General features: G+C 38.0%; 6 protein-coding genes across 6 annotated transcripts; 3 read left to right on the top strand and 3 right to left on the bottom strand.

Moving 5' to 3' along the window:
• Positions 1–2,500: 2,500 nt before the first annotated feature.
• Positions 2,501–3,519, top strand: GCK72_018005 (uncharacterized protein; the record flags this gene model as incomplete). Its single annotated transcript, XM_003114053.2, has 2 exons — positions 2,501–3,296; positions 3,344–3,519. The coding sequence occupies 2 exons, from the start codon at positions 2,501–2,503 to the stop codon at positions 3,517–3,519; spliced, it is 972 nt and encodes a 323-aa protein (XP_003114101.1).
• Positions 3,520–3,567: 48 nt separating this feature from the next.
• GCK72_018006 (uncharacterized protein) lies at positions 3,568–5,027 on the bottom strand (the record flags this gene model as incomplete). Its single annotated transcript, XM_053732345.1, has 8 exons — positions 3,568–3,678; positions 3,721–3,873; positions 3,922–4,029; positions 4,075–4,345; positions 4,401–4,554; positions 4,603–4,744; positions 4,793–4,915; positions 4,962–5,027. 8 exons carry the CDS (start codon positions 5,025–5,027, stop codon positions 3,568–3,570), a joined length of 1,128 nt encoding a protein of 375 aa, XP_053581258.1.
• A 761-nt stretch (positions 5,028–5,788) lies between these two features.
• Positions 5,789–6,702, top strand: GCK72_018007 (uncharacterized protein; the record flags this gene model as incomplete). The annotated part of the gene is made up of 5 exons (XM_003113982.2): positions 5,789–5,838; positions 5,888–6,005; positions 6,110–6,217; positions 6,273–6,397; positions 6,447–6,702. The coding sequence occupies 5 exons, from the start codon at positions 5,789–5,791 to the stop codon at positions 6,700–6,702; spliced, it is 657 nt and encodes a 218-aa protein (XP_003114030.2).
• Positions 6,703–6,809: 107 nt separating this feature from the next.
• Positions 6,810–10,474, bottom strand: GCK72_018008 (uncharacterized protein; the record flags this gene model as incomplete). Its single annotated transcript, XM_053732346.1, has 10 exons — positions 6,810–7,000; positions 7,051–7,132; positions 7,185–7,284; positions 7,332–7,451; positions 7,502–7,578; positions 7,632–7,802; positions 7,851–8,024; positions 8,072–8,257; positions 8,301–8,556; positions 10,347–10,474. 10 exons carry the CDS (start codon positions 10,472–10,474, stop codon positions 6,810–6,812), a joined length of 1,485 nt encoding a protein of 494 aa, XP_053581259.1.
• Positions 8,701–10,283, top strand: GCK72_018009 (uncharacterized protein; the record flags this gene model as incomplete). Its single annotated transcript, XM_053732347.1, has 9 exons — positions 8,701–8,822; positions 8,866–8,954; positions 8,997–9,149; positions 9,194–9,296; positions 9,341–9,433; positions 9,534–9,756; positions 9,802–9,977; positions 10,048–10,124; positions 10,201–10,283. 9 exons carry the CDS (start codon positions 8,701–8,703, stop codon positions 10,281–10,283), a joined length of 1,119 nt encoding a protein of 372 aa, XP_053581260.1.
• Positions 10,475–18,382: 7,908 nt separating the features above from the next.
• Positions 18,383–20,251, bottom strand: GCK72_018010 (uncharacterized protein; the record flags this gene model as incomplete). Its single annotated transcript, XM_003114354.2, has 9 exons — positions 18,383–18,488; positions 18,538–18,619; positions 18,664–18,817; positions 18,878–18,967; positions 19,017–19,185; positions 19,480–19,640; positions 19,690–19,828; positions 20,032–20,139; positions 20,190–20,251. The coding sequence occupies 9 exons, from the start codon at positions 20,249–20,251 to the stop codon at positions 18,383–18,385; spliced, it is 1,071 nt and encodes a 356-aa protein (XP_003114402.2).
• Positions 20,252–20,638: the final 387 nt, after the last annotated feature.

Below are 20,638 nucleotides of genomic sequence, written 5' to 3' on the forward strand. Positions count from 1 at the left end.
TCATTCGTCCTCTTCAGCAACCGAACACGGAAATTGGTAGCGTACACTGATTGAAAATTCCGAAAAAAGAAATCAAAAAAGTAGTACACTTCTTTTGATTCCTCCAACAATTACACAATCTCTCGGTTTCATCTTCAACTGTCAAGTTCACCTTTATATAAAAACAACGAATTGGAAAAAAGAAAGAAAACCGTTTTGTCCGTTTTGAAATTCTATAAAAGGCAAGACAGGAAATGGGAAAAGACACACATCATCGAGTCAAAACGATGAGTGCAAGTACTCTTGTGACCGTGGCTTCGGCTGCATCTGGTATTGCTATTGTTGTTTGTGTATTCACTGTTGGAATGATCTTTAATGATATCAACTCATTTTATGATGAGAAGATTGGAGAGCTTCAAGAGTTCAAAGGATACGAACAAGTCGCTTGGCAAGCAATGATTCCAACTACTCGTCCATCATCTGGATCTTCTTTCCTTATGGGAAGAAACAAGAGACAAGCCGAGTGCAACTGCGGGGCTCAATCCCGTGGATGTCCAGCTGGACCACCAGGACCACCAGGACAACCAGGAGCTCGTGGAGAGCCAGGACTTCCAGGAATTGCCGGACAACCAGGATCTGGAGCCAGAATCAACCCAGCTACCGGAAAGCCAGGATTCTGTATCACTTGCCCAGCCGGAGCTCCAGGACCAGCTGGACCACCGGGAGCCCCAGGACCAAAGGGAAATAACGGACAACCTGGAGCTCCAGCTCAGTCTGGAGGACGTGGACCACCAGGGCCACGTGGACCAGCTGGAGATGCCGGATCACCAGGACAACCTGGACACCCAGGATCTCCAGGAAACCCAGGACGTGGAGGACAACGTAGTCGTGGAACTCCAGGAGCCGCTGGAAGACCAGGACCACAAGGACCAGCTGGAGGACCAGGACAACCAGGAAGATCCGGAGGAGCTGGAACTCCAGGACCACAAGGACCACCAGGACCAAATGGACAACCAGGTCGTCCAGGAAACGATGGTACACCAGGAGCTCCAGGAAACAACGGAACTCCAGGAGGGGATGCAGGTTAGAAAAATTGTACGATTTATTTTCAAACTTAAAAATTGTTTTCAGCCTACTGCCCATGTCCAGCTCGCTCAGCTGCTGTTGTTGCTCGTTCCAGAGTTGCAGCTCGTTCAAAAGTCGCTGCTCGTTCTCGCGTCGTGGCTCGTTCCCGTGTTGTTGCTCGTAGTCGTGCAGCTGCCAAGCGTCGTGTTGCCGTCAGAAGACATCGCGTCCAAAAGGCTGTTGCTGCCTAAATTACTTCTCCAGTTTTAATAAATGCTTCTTTCGCTTTGTTCGACACACATTTTTAAAAATGGGGAGAAACAGTTTATAGAAGTTATCAACAAAATTTTCCACTGAAAATTGAGTTCAAAATTAGTAATTGGAAAAGTGTTTATCTTTTGATTATGTAATATCGAACAAATCTGGTTTGACAACTGCAATTGACATTTTTTATATTAAGTTTGGGGCAAAATCATAATTTCCATGTAATTATGATATCGATACATCCCCAAAAGATGGAAAACCGATTATATTAGCTCACATGAATCCTATTCAAAGACAATGGAACGGCATTTTCTTGATGCGGAAGATTAGAATAAAAAAGGTAACATAAGATCACAATTAGAGAATATACTAAACAAATTTGTAAAACAGGTGATCGATACTTAAGCAAATGTTTTCTGCATTACGTGATAAGTTCACAAACGTTATCTTGAATATATCCTATGTTGCAACAAGGGTTTTTCAAAAGCTCTAACTTTAATGTTTCAGATGCATTCGTTAATTTGTCCCGATTTGGTGATAAATTAATAATATAATAATTTAGACAATAATTTGAAAACAAAGTTAGGTTTCTTCTGTAGAAGTTGATTGAAACACGTGTTTCTGTTATTGCCGCATTGTTTAATTTGATCATTTCCACAACATCAGAACACTGGAAACTCTAATTATTCGATAAACACGGTGAGCATATTTCTGAAAGTTAATGGCACCTTGTTTCACTTCAAGCTTGTATCTTCGTATTCTGTAAGGAAATGTTTTAATCCAACTATGTTATAACATTAGTAAAAATAGATAATCGGCACAGGGCTACAAAATGTTATCTTCAACTATAAAGTTGGTAGTCAGAATTTTTCCCCATTATTCTATGTTTTTGAAATCGAATTCTATCTGTTCCTTCTCTTCTTTCTCTTACGAAACCCGAGAACCGCGTTGACGATTCTCAAACGATCCCATTAGTTCAGTTCATGTCTTTTTTTTCTGGAGGCGTTGCCCTTTTTGCATCGTTATTTCGCTTCCTTGTTAAACTGGTTTTGAAATTATTGAACACAAGACAGGCACTGATAAGAGTCCGAGTCTCTTATTTTTCCACACTATTACCTTGGTTACCTGGAAACCGGGAAATTCGTATAAAAGAGAAACCCGGTCACCGGTAAACTCACTCTCATCTCTAAAGATGAGTGCAAGTACTCTTGTGACTGTGGCTTCGGCTGCATCTGGTATTGCTATTGTTGTTTGTGTATTCACTGTTGGAATGATCTTCAATGACATCAACTCATTTTATGATGAGAAGATTGGAGAGCTTCAGGAGTTCAAAGGATACGAACAAGTCGCTTGGAAAGCAATGATTCCAACTACTCGTCCATCATCTGGATCTTCTTTCCTTATGGGAAGAAACAAGAGACAAGCCGAGTGTAACTGCGGGGCTCAATCCCGTGGATGTCCAGCTGGACCACCAGGACCACCAGGACAACCAGGAGCTCGTGGAGAGCCAGGACTTCCAGGAATTGCCGGACAACCAGGATCTGGAGCCCGAATCAACCCAGCTACCGGAAAACCAGGATTCTGTATCACTTGCCCAGCCGGAGCTCCAGGACCAGCTGGACCACCAGGAGCTCCAGGACCAAAGGGAAATAACGGACAACCTGGAGCTCCAGCTCAGTCTGGAGGACGTGGACCACCAGGGCCACGTGGACCAGCTGGAGATGCCGGTTCACCAGGACAACCAGGACACCCAGGGTCTCCAGGAAACCCAGGACGTGGAGGACAACGTAGCCGTGGAACTCCAGGAGCCGCTGGAAGACCAGGACCACAAGGACCAGCTGGAGGACCAGGACAACCAGGAAGATCTGGAGGAGCTGGAACTCCAGGACCACAAGGACCACCAGGACCAAATGGACAACCAGGACGTCCAGGAAACGATGGAACACCAGGAGCACCAGGAAACAACGGAGCTCCAGGAGGAGATGCCGGTGAGTTAATATTTTCAATTCAGGTTTATAATTCTCTGATTTTTCAGCATACTGCCCATGCCCAGCCCGTTCCGCTGTCATGGCCTCCCGTGTTGCTGTCAACCGTCACGTCGCCGTCAACCGCAACGTTGCTCGCAACCGTGTCGTTGCCCGCCACCGTATCGCAGCTCGTCGCCGTGTTGCCGTTCAACGCAGAGCCCGTGTCCACGCGCAAGCTATTTAGAGAGTTATCACTTTTTAATAAAGATTCAGCATTCACAAGTGTTTTATTTTATTTTACAATCGGAATTCTAGAAATGATCAAAGCTAAATGAGCGAATACAGCATTCCGATTCTCTTTGATAACTTCATCAAGCAGTCCCTCTTCACTAGACAAAACATCCTGAAAGAAAAGAGTTTTCTGTTGATTTTAGAACTTCCCTACCTTGAAGAACACTTTCAACTCTTCTATTTTCTTATTCTGCGCTTGATGTGCATCAATGGTTGACTTCCTAGTTTGCTGTTCTTTCAGAAGTTGATTTTCTAATTGTGACATCATCTTCTGACATTTCTCAGCATTCTGCAATGCGTCGTCGAGCTGAAATCCGGTTGTAGAATTCAATGAAATACGAGAGTGCCTGTTCACCTTTGAGTTCAAATCATTCTCAATTTGTACGTATTTTTCAAGAGTACTCTTCCGTTTGTTTTCAGATTCCTCCAGTCTTCGCTTACTGTCTTTCAAAGCCTTCTCAGTCTGAAAAATGGATGATCGCATAAAGAAATATTATAAATGACTCACAGTTTGTCCACTTTTCTCCAATAAACTTCTCAACTTCAGATTCTCTTCTTCTCTTTCCTGAGTTTTCTCCATTTCTCTTTCTAATTCTGTCTGCTTTTCCTCGTTGAGCTGTTCCATTCGTAGAACTTCTTGTTTCTTTTTTGTCAGTTCTAACTCCAAATGTTCTATCACTTGATTATTCATCAATGTGTGTCCTTTGCTCTCGAGACTCGCTTCTACTCTAATTTCAGCAACAGCTTGTTCGAATTCTGCACTCAAATCAGCACGGGCTCTGAAACAAAATTAATTAGTGATGAGATCCTAGGATTCGGTTTTGTAATTGTTACTGTTCAATTGCTGCAATTTTCACACTCCGTTCCTCTGCTTCTTTTCTTCGAATCGTCTCTTCTTGTTGGTCTACAACTGATTGCAAAGAGTTTAATTTTGCACCCATTTCAATGATTTCCAGTTCAATTCTATGTTGATTTCCTAGTTGAGTATCTGAAGTTTTAATTATGCCCAAAGAACAGATCAATCTAATTAACTAACCCATAATACTCATTTCACTTTTCAATTTCTCAATTTCTTCTTTCAATTTCTTCTCTTCCAACTCATAATTCTCTCTATGAATCTTGAATTTTCTATCTGATTCTTTCATCCGCTCATCCAACATTTCCTCAAGCCGTGCCGTCTGAAATTGCTCGTTCTCTGCTCACTTTTCACTATATTTCTCTCTTACCTCTTCGTCTTTTTCCTCTACCAATTTTTTCAGATAACTAATCACATCGTTCGATTCAAATGTCAAATTTGTCAACTGATTCTCAGTCGCCTCATTCGTGACTATCAACTCCGCGATTTTCTCCTGTTCTTCTTTCATTTTGAGTGTTCTCAACAGTCAAAAAACTCACTTGTAATAGCTCAAGTTGCTCATCCAGTGGTTTCTCCTCTGATTCTTGACGCTGTTTTGGAATCATAGGTAGTAGATTAGTAGTACGAATTAGTAATGAAATGACTCTAAGCAGTTTCAAATAGTTATTCAGCCAACCGTACATAATCGTTTTCCGGTGAGAATTTATATTTTACGTTCGAGAAGGTGTGTTAAATTTTTACCACTTGTAACTATTCGTTCAATTGAGTTAGTTTTCTTGTTTTTTGTCTTTAATCTGTTAAATTGAACGTTTCTATAAACGTTTTTGTTCCGAATTAGATTACTGTTGTGTTTATTCTAATTTGAAGTCCCTCCAAAAAAGCATTGTAGATTTACGGTAAACTGAGCGCGGTCCGTCATTTCGGAGTGTCGTAATCAGGCCAAATTTATTTTTTTTTTGCAATACACGCGTGTATAGGTTTTCCTTCTAATTTAACTTCATTTATGCTCAAATTCCTTCAGAATAATTACATAAAATAAATATATAATTTATTCAGGCAGCGTTATGTTTGTTCACTGTATTTTATTGTAATAAAAGTTGGATGTAAAGAAATGTGCTTGCAAAGCACTTTTGGAAACATTACTAACAACCATATACTTTCATTCGAGTTTCTGTCAGAATTCCGATACAATCCATTTTATTTTCATGATATGTTTCTTCTCTCAACCCGCAAACTTGACTGATAAGACGGGGCTGTAGTATCACTCCATTCTACCCTCTCATTTTTTTCGTGTGGCGTGATTCTGTTTTGTTGCCTTTCTGTACAACATGTTCTTTGCAATCACTGTTTTTCTTTCAGGGTAACAATGAGTGTTCAATTATATCTTGTCACCTACAATGTTCTCCAAATTTTGGGGTAAGTTTGGAAGGTAGAAAAAAGTGAAACAACATGTTTTAATTTTCAGATGGTCAGTCGTGCTGGTGAAAACAGTCCTTGGTCTTCTCAATGGACTCACATGGCCACAGCTCTACGAGTCAGTGGAATTCGAGCTGAAGATTTTCCAGACCGCTGCTATTCTTGAGGTTTGTTTTCAAATAAACATTTTGAATGATGAAGAAAGTGTTTTTAAAACAGTTGTTCATTCAGCCTTACTCAAATTTTAACGAATAAAAATACTGGTTTTCAGGTAATCCACGCCGTCATCGGACTCGTTCGTTCCCCAGTTGGAACAACAGCAATGCAAGTTACCTCTCGCGTTGTCCTTGTATGGCCAATTCTTCATTTGTGCTCAACAGTGAGTTGAATCGAAACATTCGTTTTATTCGTAAACGAACGTTCTGATTTTTCAGGCTCGATACAGCGTTGGAGTTCCACTTCTTCTCGTCGCCTGGTCTGTTACCGAAGTGATCCGATACTCGTTCTATGCTCTCAGCGTCCTGAAGCAACCAATCCCTTACTTCCTCCTCTGGCTTAGGTAAATTAGAGTTTAAAAATAATCATTGAAAAATAAATAATTTTTTCAGATACACTCTCTTCTACGTTCTTTACCCAATGGGAGTCTCTGGAGAGCTTCTCACTTTGTTCGCGTCGTTGAAGGAAGTTGACGAGAAGAAGATTCTCACTCTCGAAATGCCAAACCGCCTCAATATGGGAATCTCCTTCTGGTGGGTACTCATCATCGCCGCTCTCACCTACATTCCTGGATTCCCACAACTCTACTTCTACATGATTGGACAGAGAAAGAAGGTGCTCGGAGGAGGAAACAAGAAGAAACAATAAACGTGTATTTGTATGCAGGCAATAATGTATTTTTTAGATTAATTATAACAAAAAGCATCTTTATTCATAAATTATTCCCCGTATATCCGAAAAAAGCACCCGGAAAATCACGATGGTGGCGTCATTTGAGCAAGAGCTTCTGCTTTCGCTAAATAATTTTGGTATAGGTAATAACACCAATATATAAGATTAAGTAGGCAAAAAGATAATGGAAATGCCTTTCTGCAGAATTTGTCGACATTTTGCGCCGTCCATTTCGTATTTTCATCGTCGTCATCGGCCAGTAATCCTGGAAATTCTGAATTGAAATATAATCAAGAGAAGATAATTTTTTAAAAATTGGAATACCGAATTGAGCGAGTGCATGTAAAGATTCAAACATGTTATTTGCCTGGCGAGATATTGAGATTTTGTGGGAAGCAGTACCGTTCTGTGAAGATCGAGAAATGGAGTAAAAAACTATGAATATGGAAATTTCTTACCGAAAACGGCTCATCATAATTACTTCTCAAATCACTGTCCGCTGCATTCGTATTCGTCATCGTCGTTGCACCATAATTGTTCTTCTTTTTATCCTTTTTCCTGGAAAATACTTCAGAATAAGCTTTAAAAAAAACGATTGAATTCACCTCTGCAGAGCGGCAACTCTTTCTTTTTTCTTCTCTGCTTGACGTTCTTTCCTCCTCATGTTATTCTCACTCTCTAGATAACAAACGAATGCCACCTCAATCATTGTCAAAAATATGAAACTGAAAAAATTCTAAATTGAAAATTAGTGCCGTTTAAAATTATCTCTTACGCTGTTGTGAGAACCATATAAACATCAATTGATTTGACGTAACCAACTCTTGGAAGATTCTTCGCAACGTTTCCATACTGAAATAAAAAAGTATAGATCACACATCAGTGATGATAGTATAGTTTCAGACCTGAAATGTAAGAGCCATCAGGGAACTGACACCGAGCGTAATTCTCGCTGGCAATGCTTTCAGATCAATCCAAAAACTGACAAATGAAAGGAAAACAGATGAATATGTGGGAATATACATTTGAAGGATATAGAATCCGTAGGCACGGGAGAATGTGAGTGAGACGGTAAGCTGGAATGCAAAGACAAGATAGTTGAATATTTCAGGGAGTGTTCAAACCTGATCCCACTGTCCTGCTGCATATTCAAAACTATTTTTGGTCCATTGTAATCCGTATAAAGTGAAATCAGATAATTTTGATTTGGCAATCGAAAACACTGGTTGCCATTCTCGCCAATTTAGTTTCACTTTGGCAGCGTTGTATGCATAACTTTCGATTATAAGCTCACAGTTCTGAAATTATAAACATGTAAAATTTCATCTCTTAAAACTCGATTCACCATAACATCCATTGGAAACAAAACCAGATCAACCATACACGGAGACTGGACTTGAAGACGATAATTGACCCATACAGTACCATTCGGGTAGATCATCAAAAAGATATTTGGAGTTGGCGACGAATGGATTTCTGTCTTCTTTGAGTTCACGAAACAGACATTCGGGGTCCATAATTTCTCTACCATCTGAAAAAACTGTTTTTGCTCATACTATGTCGACTAAATTTACAGAATATCCAAGTGTAAGATTCTGAAGACAAGTAGTGATATGATCGAATCGTAGACGTGGATCGTGCCATATTTGACTGAACAATAGATCTAAAGTGAAGCTGGCTGAAATCTCGGACACTTGAGCGATATTCTGAATTCCGAATTCTATGGATACAACTGTCGCCGACGTCTTCAAAGGGACGGTGTTCTTGTTGTAGTTATCATCAAATAACCTTCTCAAGACAAGTTGTGATATCGTGTCATTCGCTGGCTCACTGCAAAGTTCGTTTTGACATGACTGATTTTTGCGACTTTTGCTATTCTTTTCGGTTTTATGAGTATTTTATTGGTTTCCACTAAACACCTCGTGCACGATAAGAGAGTGTCACATTCTATTCTAATTTTGATTCAATTTCTTTATGATTTTTTTCTCTATCGTCTGTTATTTTCTTGCTACTTTTGGTGTGGTCAACGGTGATTGTGCTCCAGGAGATGTGAAGAATACACAAGAAAATTGTGTTCATGTTGAGAATTTAGCTTCGTAAGTTTCAGAAATCTTCAGAAGAACTAAAAGATGATTTAAGAACTTGGCAAGAAGCGGAAAACTTCTGTGTTGCCCATAATGGACATTTGGCTTCAGTCCACAATGCTTTCGATATGACATCGTTGAGAAGTGAGTCAATATTTTAGCTATTGTCACATTGTTTAATTCTAGAAGTTGCTGGAATTTGCACTAACTTTTGGTTAGGAGGTCAATGTCAGGCAGGAAGCAATTGTAAATGGGTTGATGGAACAGATTTCGATTATAAAAACTTCAGAAACGGAAATCAAGGATCAGATAATTGTGTGGTTGCAGACACCAAATCTGGTATGACTTTGCAATAATAAAGGATCTGACTATTCGAATTTCAGGAACCTGGTCTACTCAACCATGTACGGCCACTAGCTGCATTGCATGTGAAATAAAAGGAGCAATGCAAGACTGTCAAGATTGGATGAAGGCCGGTTATACAGAGTTAGTTTCAGAGATCTGATAATGACTTTTTATTCGAATTTCAGTTCCGGAAAGTACACAATTCTAGTGAATGGAAAGGAAACGGAAGTTTGGTGTGACATGCAAACATATGGAGGAGGATGGATTCTTTTTCAAAAGTAAGCATTTTTTATTGAATATAAATTGAAGAAAGGAGACTCAATTAATGTCTACTAGTGAGAAACAGGTTCTTTGTCCATTCTATGAATCTTGTTTCAGTCGACTCGACGATAGTGAAAGCTATTGGGACCGAAAATGGGACGAATACAAAAATGGATTCGGAGATACTGATGAAAATGTGAATTTCTGGTTGGGAAACGAGGCTTTGTATACGTTGACAAATAACAAACACGTGACTTTGAGAGTTGAGATGTATGGAGATAGAACTCCAAACTCTAAAAATGCAACAGACTTCTGGTTTGGTCACTATTTCGAGTTCAAGGTAACAAAACTAGAATGCCTTCAAATTCACTTTTTCTTGGTTCAGGTAGGCCCAGAAACTCAAAACTATCCACTTGTAAATCTCGAAATGGATTGGGCGCATCCGATTGGAAATGCATCAACTGCTTGGTATGACCTGACTTGTTCAATTGGATCCCCATTCTCTACAGTTGACAATATCCACGACCCCGTAAAGGAATGCGTGACGAAATTCCAGATGGGGTGAGTTCATTTTCCTATTTTTGTTTTTCCTTTCTACCACTCCTTTCTAATTTCCGTTCCTTTTTCTTAGCGGCTGGTGGTTGAAAAATTGTGCCCTTTCGACTCTCAACGGGGCGTATACACCGAAAGATTGGAATAATGGATATGGTAAGAGAGCTTACTCTTTTTGCAAGAAAATGGGTGGATAAGATGAATGTCCAATACACATATTCCATTATTTCAGGAATGTTCTGGATCTGGGATGGAAGCGATACTATCTTGCATCCACGAAAGACTCGCATGTTGCTCAGAAATACTGTTGTTTGAGAGAATGTAAACCGCTTCTGATTTCGATAAAAAGAACTAAATAAAGCCAATAAAAAAACTTACTCGCACTGCATCCAATCGTAATTATCTATCGGAGTCGGGGTCTCCGGAAGTGTTGAGATGGCATTTCCGAGTCCCCAGATTAATGTGAAAAGGTTTAGTCGTTCAGCGAGTCCCGTAACGTTCGTCATTACAACATCTGCAACTAAGAAGTTGTTTCAGAAAAATTTAAGAAGAGAAACGCATTAATTGAAAAAAAAATGGAGAGACAAAAGAACAAAAGAAAAGTGTGTTTTTGACTGGAAAAGTTTGAAAACCAGACTCCTTATTTCTTTATTTCTTTTTGCAAAAATTATCTTTTCTTTCGATTGTCGTCTAGCATTGGAATCTGGCGACAAATTCAATTAGTAATACATATATTCACAGCATAATTCAAACTCGAATGTGTCTTTTATTTCGATTGAGGAAATTCCTCCCGCTTCTGGACGAGAAAATCCAAAGAGTACACAAAAGAAAGTGCAAGAAGAAGGTTCCAAAAAAAAAATAGACGACGCTCATGTGGATCCTCTCCAAATGTGATGAAAACTTTTTGATACACATTTAGTGGCCAAATGCTTGTAAACAAAAGCGGTTGATGATTGAGAGCTGGATGGTGGTTTTGAGATGAGATGAAGAGTGTTGTATGTATGCTTTTTAAAAAATTGAGGCTTTCCGGATGATGAGGAAGGAGTAGTAGAAGAAGGAGAAGAAGAAGGAGGAGGTCCACTGATGACGAAGAGTGGACCGGAGTTTTTTCGGAGAAGGAGAAGAAGAAGACGATGGAGTGGACCGAATATGTAATAACGTGGCAGTCAGATAATAACGTTATGGCTGATTTAAAGAAACTGAATAATGAAGAGAAGGAAGAGTGTTGAGAGAGCGAAGAATTGATCTTTTTGTGTTGAAGCTGTCAGAATCAGAGGCGGACGACTACACCAGCCAATTAAGAAGGACTCCTGAGAGAGAAGAGTGAGCACTGTTTGTATTTAAAAATACCTCTTCTCATTTCACTTTTTTTGTTTTTTGAAATAGAGAGAGAGGTTCGTGTTTTTCAATCGTGTCTTTCTTTTCTTCTTCTTTTTCTGGTCAAACGGGTCTAGTCACATAAATCAGAACAATGAAGAAGACAGGAGAGGGCAGCGGTCTCTATGAATTTTGAATCTCAAAAAATATACGTCTTTTTGTTGTTTTTTTATTAAAGAACGTGCGTCATACATCTGATCTGACAGTGGAATGTATTCAAATTTCAATGCTTAATAATGAACAGTGTCAACTTATCTAGAAAATGATAACAACATTTCTGAAACCCAGAAAACAGGGAGGTTTCCAAAAGAGAGGAGACATGCTCTTGACGGACCCATCATCGGAGAAATGTGCGCTTCTGGAGCACATCGCCCCGCGCACAAATTCACCTCGACATTATAATAAGATGCAGATTTTTTCTCCATTCGCTCGGGGACTGGGCGTCGAGATGATGTTGAGCAGAAATTTGATTGTTTGAGGGACAAAGAAAATAGTGTACAGTATGATGGAGGATTAGAGAATGTACTCATCTCTTCGATTGACTTTTTTGGAAATGACAAAGAAAAGGATTTAGATGAAGCTGATGGATTTTTTGCTGAATTTAAATTATACGACACCCACACACCAAGCATCTGAAAAGGTTAGGCTTCAGCTATTGGAAAACGTACAAAAACAAGAATATAGAAAATGGAGATGTGGACGTATGGAAATGACCGAAATTTGGGTTTGCTGACTTGAAAAAAGAAGGGGGAGATGGATCTGATACTCGGAATTTATACCAATTTAGAAAATGTGTACTTAAGAGTTTTGGAAAATGCTGGAAAAGCAGATGTTCCTGTGGGAATTAATACATAATTTGTACTCCTGTTTCATATTAACGAGGATTGCGACTTCAAATTATCTCTACAATAAAAAAAAATAAACAAAAAAAATTCCCGGCTCCCGTTTCAAAAATTTTATAAACGACCTTTCTAAATGACACTAACACATCGTAAATATTCATGAGATGGCTATTATTGAGAAGAGTATGTTTTCAAATTCTAAAATTCTCAAAAACTAAAAACCAGATGTACTGTTGAGACAGATATCCACTATATGTGAAAAGAAGTAAAATATAATTGTCGTCGTTTGCACCTTCCTAAAAACTCAAAATAACTGAAAAATAAGTACTCCAGTTTTTCGAGAGCACTTCATCAGTTTTCACACTATTTAGTTCCACATCATTCATCTGTTTGTTATTTACATGTTCCTCAATACCCGGAAGCTCTTGTTATTTTATTGTTCTTTCGATAAATGCTTCGGTTTGTACTTTCTCACGTCAAAAATAACTATTTTTCAAAATATTTTGCTCGCTAGAGTTTTCCAGTTTTAAAGGGGACTGCGGTATTCCAAAAATCGAGATTTTTTAATATGGATCGACTTAGAATTTTGTAGAAAAGAGAAAAGTCTCTCTTACCGTGAAGATTTGCCTTATTTTCAAAGTAAAATTCTCTCGCCATGAACATGAAAAAATTTTGAAATATAAGGCAAATCTTCACGGCGAAAGGCCCTTTTTGACACTTGGAGGCCTCATAACTCGTTTCAGACGAATTTTCGGACCTGGCACCAAGAGACTGTTCTCTTTTCTACAAAGTCGTGAGTTGATCCATATAAAAAATCTCGATTTTTGGAATACCACAGTCCCCCTTTAAATATGAAAAGGAAAGATAAAGGTAATGGCGAGCTAGAGCGGTCAATAAAAGATTGAAGGAATCTCTTGATATTACAATAGATTCAACATTTCGATTGGACTCAACAAAAATAAGCTATATATGTAAACTTCAGAACAGTCCAAGGAGCAATATCTGCCAAAGTGTTAATGTTATTCCAACATAATAGGTTACCCACTATATAGGAATGTTAAAACTCTGTTTTCTTTGGCTGACCTTTCTAAGTTCTCCTCCAAAGTCGTTCGCATTTCTTCAGTTTATCCCTCGTTTCTCGGTTTCATATTTGACGTTTCTGAGGTGGCGCTGGTTCGCTGAAAAAACTTCAGACAGGACATCACACTGAAACGAAAATCTTACCTTCATTATTTTGATCTTAATACTAGGTTTGAGTCTCAGAGTGGTTTTAGGATTAGAAAATAGGACACATTTTTCTTATTTATATTTTCCAAGACTTCCTGTTTTCAAAGACTTTGACAGGATGGAATCAGACTTTGACAGGATGGAATCATATTTGCTACTTTTTAAAATAGCTAGAAGGTCGAAACAATTCGGGAGTTCTTACAACCGTACCCCACTGAAACTATAACCCCGTTCGTGTGAATAAAAATCCGAAATCAGCAGGTTGCATGAAATTATGAGTAGAGTAATTTCCTTTCAAGAAATGCCTTGGGTCTTCAAATTTCGTAAAACAGGACGATAAGAGAAACAATCTGTTTAGTGTGTGCCATGTAACCGATTTTAGACGAGATTTGAATCAGTTTTTCTAATTTTAATAAAAACGTGCACGGTATAATATATTTTGCTTCAAAACCGATTCTTACTTACTAGACCTGTTTTTAAAATCCAACTTTCACATGTTTTAAATAGTTTCGCCGGTCATCTATTTCAGTTTCTCAAATTAATAGGCTTAGAAAACTTTCTCTTTTGCTCTTTTTGAATTTCCGTCAAGATCTACTGAAGTTTTAATACCAGTATAATTTGTTAATTTTTAACGTAGAACCAATCTTGAGACTTGAAAAAAGACTGATCTTAAAATAATAAAACGATCCCGGGTCACGGGCAACGATTTTTCGACAACAGATATCCTAATATTCATGTATTTCCAAAACTCAATAAATTTAGTTTCAACAGATAGCTGTCTTTCTTCGTAGTCCATGATATTTAGTTATTTTGAAGCCGGTCCTTAAACGGTTGTTGCTCATCATTCACCTTCAAGTTGTCTTTGAAAAAAATTCTGAAATATTGACAAATCTCGTGGTTATCGAAAATGTTCTGCTATCCTTTGTTTCATTCAGACATCCAAAGACGTTGAAAGGGTAGGTTTATCGTGAAACTTCTGTACTAAGAAGAGATCGCGTCTAGTGAAAGTCTCAATGTCATCTGAATAGTTTCCAACATCCGTCGTCTTTTTTCAAGTCTCACGCTTGGTTCTACGCCAAAAATTCACAAATCACACTAGTAATAAAGCTTCAGTAGATCTTGACATAAATTCAAAAGAACAAAAGGAAAAGTTCGAATTGGGTTGAGTTGGTGGAAGATTTAAACGAAAGGATACCATCTTGGCACTACGTAAAGATATCAAAAAGTTGCCCAATTTTATCTGAAAACTAAAAAATTGAAAATATAAAAGTTATAAAAAATTTAAAACACTGATAGTTCAGCAGGTTTCTCTACTTCTATTCCTAAATTACACCTGGCCTTACAATTTCGTCTCGTCTATCACTCGGCGCTTTTTCTAGTAGAAATAATTTTCAAAAAAAATCGTTTTTTTTAAATACTATTAGAAAAATATAGGAGATATAGTCATCTTGATACATGTCTTCTCATGAATGTCTTTGAGAATGAATCTTCTGGATGTTTCGCAAATATTTCGTTTCACCATCACCATTTCAGTACAAAAAGTTTTGCCAATTATTTGTGTCATAAGTACAGTGTCATTAGTACCGTGTAACAAGGGTCGAGTTATTCCTCTTCCCTTGTTATTAAAGACAACTCCAATTACTCTCCAAACTGCGAACTGACCACCCCCACCCGGATGGGTATTGACTACAGAAACTTTATTTCTAGAATGAGATCGAGTCTTGTGAAAGACCAAATGTCATCCGAATAGCTTTTCCAATATCCGAAGATATATAATCAGCTAGGTTTGAAGCTTTTGTACTGAGAAGCGATCGAGTCTAATGAAAGTCTCAATGGCATCCGATAGCCTATCATCGTCAAATGGACAATGAGTAGGCAAGATATCAAGCTTCTTTACTAGAGTGAGATCGAGTCTTGTAAAAGACTAAATGTCACCCGAATAACCCACAACATCCGAAGATGTCGACCTCTTCGGATGCTTGTTATAAGTAGGTTTGAAGTTTCGGACCTGAGAAGCGATCGAGTCTAATGAAAGTCTCAATGGCATCCGATAAGCCTTGCAACGTCCGAAGACGTTGGAGGCACAAAGTCACCCAACCGGAGGAGAATGATACAGTCAGTCTTTGAAAGAATGATTGACCGTCATCTATTGTATTTCCTCCACTCAATAATCACGTAACATATTTCCAAAGAATATCTGCATTTTGGAACTGTCTGCTCAGAATAGGATAATTTTGGAGCCTTGCTTTACTTTTTGAACACTTTGGAAAGAGCTTTTGCTTAACAATTTTAGATATTCTACAAAATTTCTGTGTTTTTCAAGCGGCTTTGGTTCAGTTTTTCAAACGAAAGTAAATGTTTTCAGTAAGAGCAAGTGTGACTTTTATTTTATTTTTTATGATAATTTATCAGCAGTTTTAGAATATAAATGGCTTGATAAAACCGAAAAGCTTCAAAATATTCCTGTTCTGAGCAGACAAAGTTGTTTAGAGATCCAGATAATCTTTGGAAATATGAATTCAAAAATTGATTGGACTATTGAGTGGTATTTTCGGATTATTGAGTGGAGTGAGTGAATGAAACAGTGCTAATGACACAGATATTTGGCAAAAGTTTTGTACTGAAATGGTGATGGTGAAACAAAATTTTTTGTTTCCGAAACATCCAGAATATTCATTTTCAAAGACACGTCATTCATTCATGGAAAGACATGCTTCATGACGACTATATCTCCTATATTTTTCAATAAGCTTTAAAAAAGATTTTGTAAAAGCTGAATCAGAGCTAACAAAGTTAAGATTAAGATTAAGATTTCATAAGGAAAACATTCAAGATTTCAAAAATTGAAATCCTGCCGAGTGATTGCGAAACAAAATTGTAAGACTCAGGTTTCATAACAACTTATTAACCTACTTTAGGAGCAAAACTCTTACAAATTTAGGCTGGAGAAAAGTTAAACTGTGATACAAAAGAGGATAGTTTAAAACATCATGCCGCCCCATTAAGGTTTAGTTGAAAATTCCAGGAAATCGTTATTTTTTAAACATAGACAACTAGATTTGTTTCTTTTTCATTTTCTAATCACACTTGCTCCTACACTGAACCAAAGCAACGCTATGTACCTGCACACAGATCCAGTACTCCAATCCTCGTTTGATCTCCCTTCCCACGAATCCGAACAATCCAATGATGACACAAGAAATCCTCCGAGTCGACAGAGAGAGAGAGTCAAACCGATTGGTCATTGTGAAATCTGAAACTCGTTTGATGGAGTATATAGGAGAGAAAAGTAGAGTATGGCAAAGGGTCAGTAGGATATGGAGACACGTGGAGGTCGAGAAATAACCCATTTTCGACGTTCTCGTGGAATTAAATTTGGAGTTTTTTGGAAACTAGCCAGGTGGACCATGAAATTTTTCGAATGGAATAAACTACAAGAATGAAATTGCAATATAATTTAAGCAAAACCCGATTTTCCTGGGAAAGTAGTCAAAAATTAAAAACAACTCTAAAGAGATCCGAACCCCAGACTATTCGCGCACGGGTGCAAAACTAGCAACGACTGCGCCACGCGGGCGGGAAAACCGACCACAACTCCAAGACTATTATAACAGTGACACCCCAACAAAGCCACCCTCGCCCTACTCACCTCAAAAATCCTCATGAATTCCTCCGCGTCTTGATTTTCAGTTTCCATTGAGGGCCGATTCCTCCGAGATGGTGAAGCGGGAGAGTGGAATGAATGGAGATGACTTCCAAAAATCGAAAAACTGAGAATAGTTGACACGTGGAACATGTGGCAGGCTGAATGTGGCAGTAAACAAAGTACAGTAACTCCCGAGATCAGGTCACGTGAAAAAGAAACACGTTTTCTTATTTTCGGCGTTAATTTTTCAATGTCACGTTGAAATTATTTCTTTCGACACGGTCTCCAACACAGCGAACAAGAACAGCAAGAAACGTGAAGCCGATTTTTTCACGTTTTAATTCAATTATTTTATTTTTTGCACTGAAAATGCAGTGTTTTCTGGTTTTTAGACGTCACAATGTACATATAAAAAAAGTTTCTATCCATCAGAATTGTGGAAAATTAAATGATCTATCTATTGAACCAAAAAAGTGAATCTTGGTGAGAAATTGACTATTTTGATACAGAAAAACCGATTTTCAGAAAAACGAGATTATCTGCCATTTTGACCAATTTTTTTCTGACAATTGTAACAGTTTCAAAGCAAGTACATTATGTCCAATTTTTATTAGAAAATGTTTTCTGCCAAAAAAGTTATACTTGAAAATCGGTTTTTTTGGCTTATTAGATAGATAATTTAATTTCCCACAATTCTGATGAATGGAACTTTTTTTCATCTATTGCGACGTTTGAAAACCTGAAAATACTGCATTTTTAGAGAGAAAAATAGAATAATTGAATTAAAACGTGAAAAAATCGGCTCCACGACAGTGTAACCGAAAGCACATACTTTTTCTGGTCTTGATTCGTCTTCGGTAGAGAGCACTACTCATTTTTCCAAAACAAAAGATAACATCAACCGTGAAATTCTTTATTGAATGGAAGCTGGACCAATTGCATCTAGAGTGTAAAAATAAACTCGTATTACTATTTAGGATAGGTAGAATTGCTAAAGTACCCGTAATCAAGCAGGTAATGGTGGGTGTGACAAGATTTCTCGTTCACAACATAAGGAATTTACTCACTAAAAACTGATAATTTAGCAACTACCGAATCCGGTGCTTCAATTCGAAACAGTTTTGGCAGAAAGAAGACGTTTCTGCGGTCAGAAATGAGAATGGTTTCTTTTTCTTAACCATAAACAATCTTTGGTCAACTTAGAACAGAAACCCATCTGGTCACTTCCGAACTGTTCCGAATTAGAAGTAAGGCAAAGAAGTTGATTGAGGAATATTGGATTTTGTTGTTCATAGAACAAATTACTACTGGATTTCTCAAGATTAAATCATTCCCGTATCTTTCAGATTCTCTTGAACGACTGTATCAATCACAGTGTTGATAATTATTTGAACTTGATCCGAGATCGCACAAGTCTCATGACAATACCTAAAAGTGTCAATCGTTAGTACAATATCCAATAGTTAGTGAAACTTACATTCTCTTTCTGAAGCTCGCGTGAATTCCTTCTCTGAATTGCCTTCTGAAGAATTTTGAGCCTTCTTCAACAGTATTGGGACCTGGAACAAAAATATAAAATCTAAAAATCTTGAACGCCATGCACCTTCAAACTTGGGAAAAAAATCTTTGATTTGAACAGTTTTGACTTTTTCTCGGAAAATATCAATTTTATTGAGGAAGAGAATAACGGCAGACTTGTGGAAAAACTTTCCATTGAAGACGCTCCAAAATAGTGTAATTGCTTCTTTCATACGATTCTGAATCAGAACAAAAAATGAAATTGAAATTGAAACTTCGTGCTGTCTCCTAGCACTTACAACATCAGGATCTTCAACTAGACGCTGGTCGAATTCACTGATTGCAGCGACGAATAGAACTGCATGAGAGTCATCAAAATAGTGGTACCACTGCAAATTTCACAATCATTCAAAGACTCAACTCTTCCCTGAATCTCACTTTTTTCCTCTCCGACCGTTGTCCTCCACAATCCGCCACACATAGTTTGATATTTTTCAGTATCACATCAGCAGTGACAACTCCACTTGTCGGTACTCGGATATGAACGATGTCTTGATTATTCGGTTCGAAACCTGGCATTTTAATTCGATCTATGTTTTCGAAGAAGCTGGAAAGCATCAATTTAGAACACGCCATTTCCTTCTGTTTTTTGTTCTGTCTGTCTTTTTCCTTCCCAGAAATTAACGAGAAATAGTGATGATCACCTAGGGACTGAAATGACTCAAGAGTTTGCAGATTCTCACAGAGTTCAATCGTACAACCACTGATTCACCTAGCAAGATTACTCAAAACTTGATAATATTCTAAAATACGCGAAATTCAGTTTTCTACGAAAACACCGAAGTCTTTTAGAACTACAAAAAAAACAACTACTGAGAAACCTGGAATCATCAAAACTTACTATCCAGCACTGTCCGTCAAATGGAACTTGTTCCTGTTTCCATACGCTTCTTGAATTGCCTTATGGTTCCAGAATGTTTTCAGAGTATCCGCTAACTCGGGTTTCATCTGACCATCTTGTATCACAGATAGCTTCAGCTCTTCACACATCACAATATACTTCTGAAACCATTCGAAAAATTCAAAGACAGCAACGAGCACCAATGCTCACCTTGATCTCTTCTTCAGTTATCTCAAAGTAATGCTCTCTCGAATAGTCTAAAAGCATCTCTGAGAATTCGAACAAGTTCCTCAAAATTAGTATTTTCCTTTCCTGTAGTTCAGATTTTGTGTATGTTCCGCTCATTGCTCTGAAAACAAATTGACGTATCAGATAATGGGATCCTAAAATTTCCATCAATTATCTCATTTTGTTTTCGCTCGAACATGTTTGTTTACTATGCGGAACTCATGTGAGTGAAAATTCACGTGGTGAACAAAAAGAGGAATAATTGAAAGATATAAAAACACGCGAAAGCGTCTCAACTTATAGGAGATCTCCCTACAGACGTACCTGATTTGCTTCATGACCGTACTCTTTCCACTTTCTCCCGGTCCAATAAGAAGTACTGACTGCTCGAGCATTGTAGTTTTCTTCTTCTCCAGTGTTTTCTCGATATCTCTGAAAACATAAGAACTCACAGTCAATAATCAAACCTTCCGAATGCGTACCTGTTCACTTTGATCTGATCCTTCAACTCATCACTAACCATCAAAGATTCACACATCCCCATAGCTTAACTCGTATGTTTCTGGAAATCAGACAACTAAAAACAATAAACTTTGAGATAAATGTTATAATTGAAGGTTTCAAAAGTTTCAGTAAACATGAATATTGATCAGTATCCAAAATACACTTTCTAGTGATGTGAATTTTAGACATAGACTGGAGTTGAAAAATATGTCTAAAATATTTTATGAAGGGACAATAACCTGCTCTTGAATATAGAAAGGTAACGGAGAATCGGTTTTAAGTGGAAACGAATTCAAAAATAGAGTTTCAAATGAATAGTATTTTCGAAGGGACTTCACAAAATTGAAAACCCATCAAAGACATTTTCGATGAAAAACATCTGTCCAAACGAAACTGTGCCGCACGCACCTCTCTTCGAAGCCCCGCC

This window comes from Caenorhabditis remanei, chromosome V, assembly GCF_010183535.1.
Source record: "Caenorhabditis remanei strain PX506 chromosome V, whole genome shotgun sequence".
NCBI classification, from domain to species: Eukaryota; Metazoa; Nematoda; class Chromadorea; order Rhabditida; family Rhabditidae; genus Caenorhabditis; species Caenorhabditis remanei.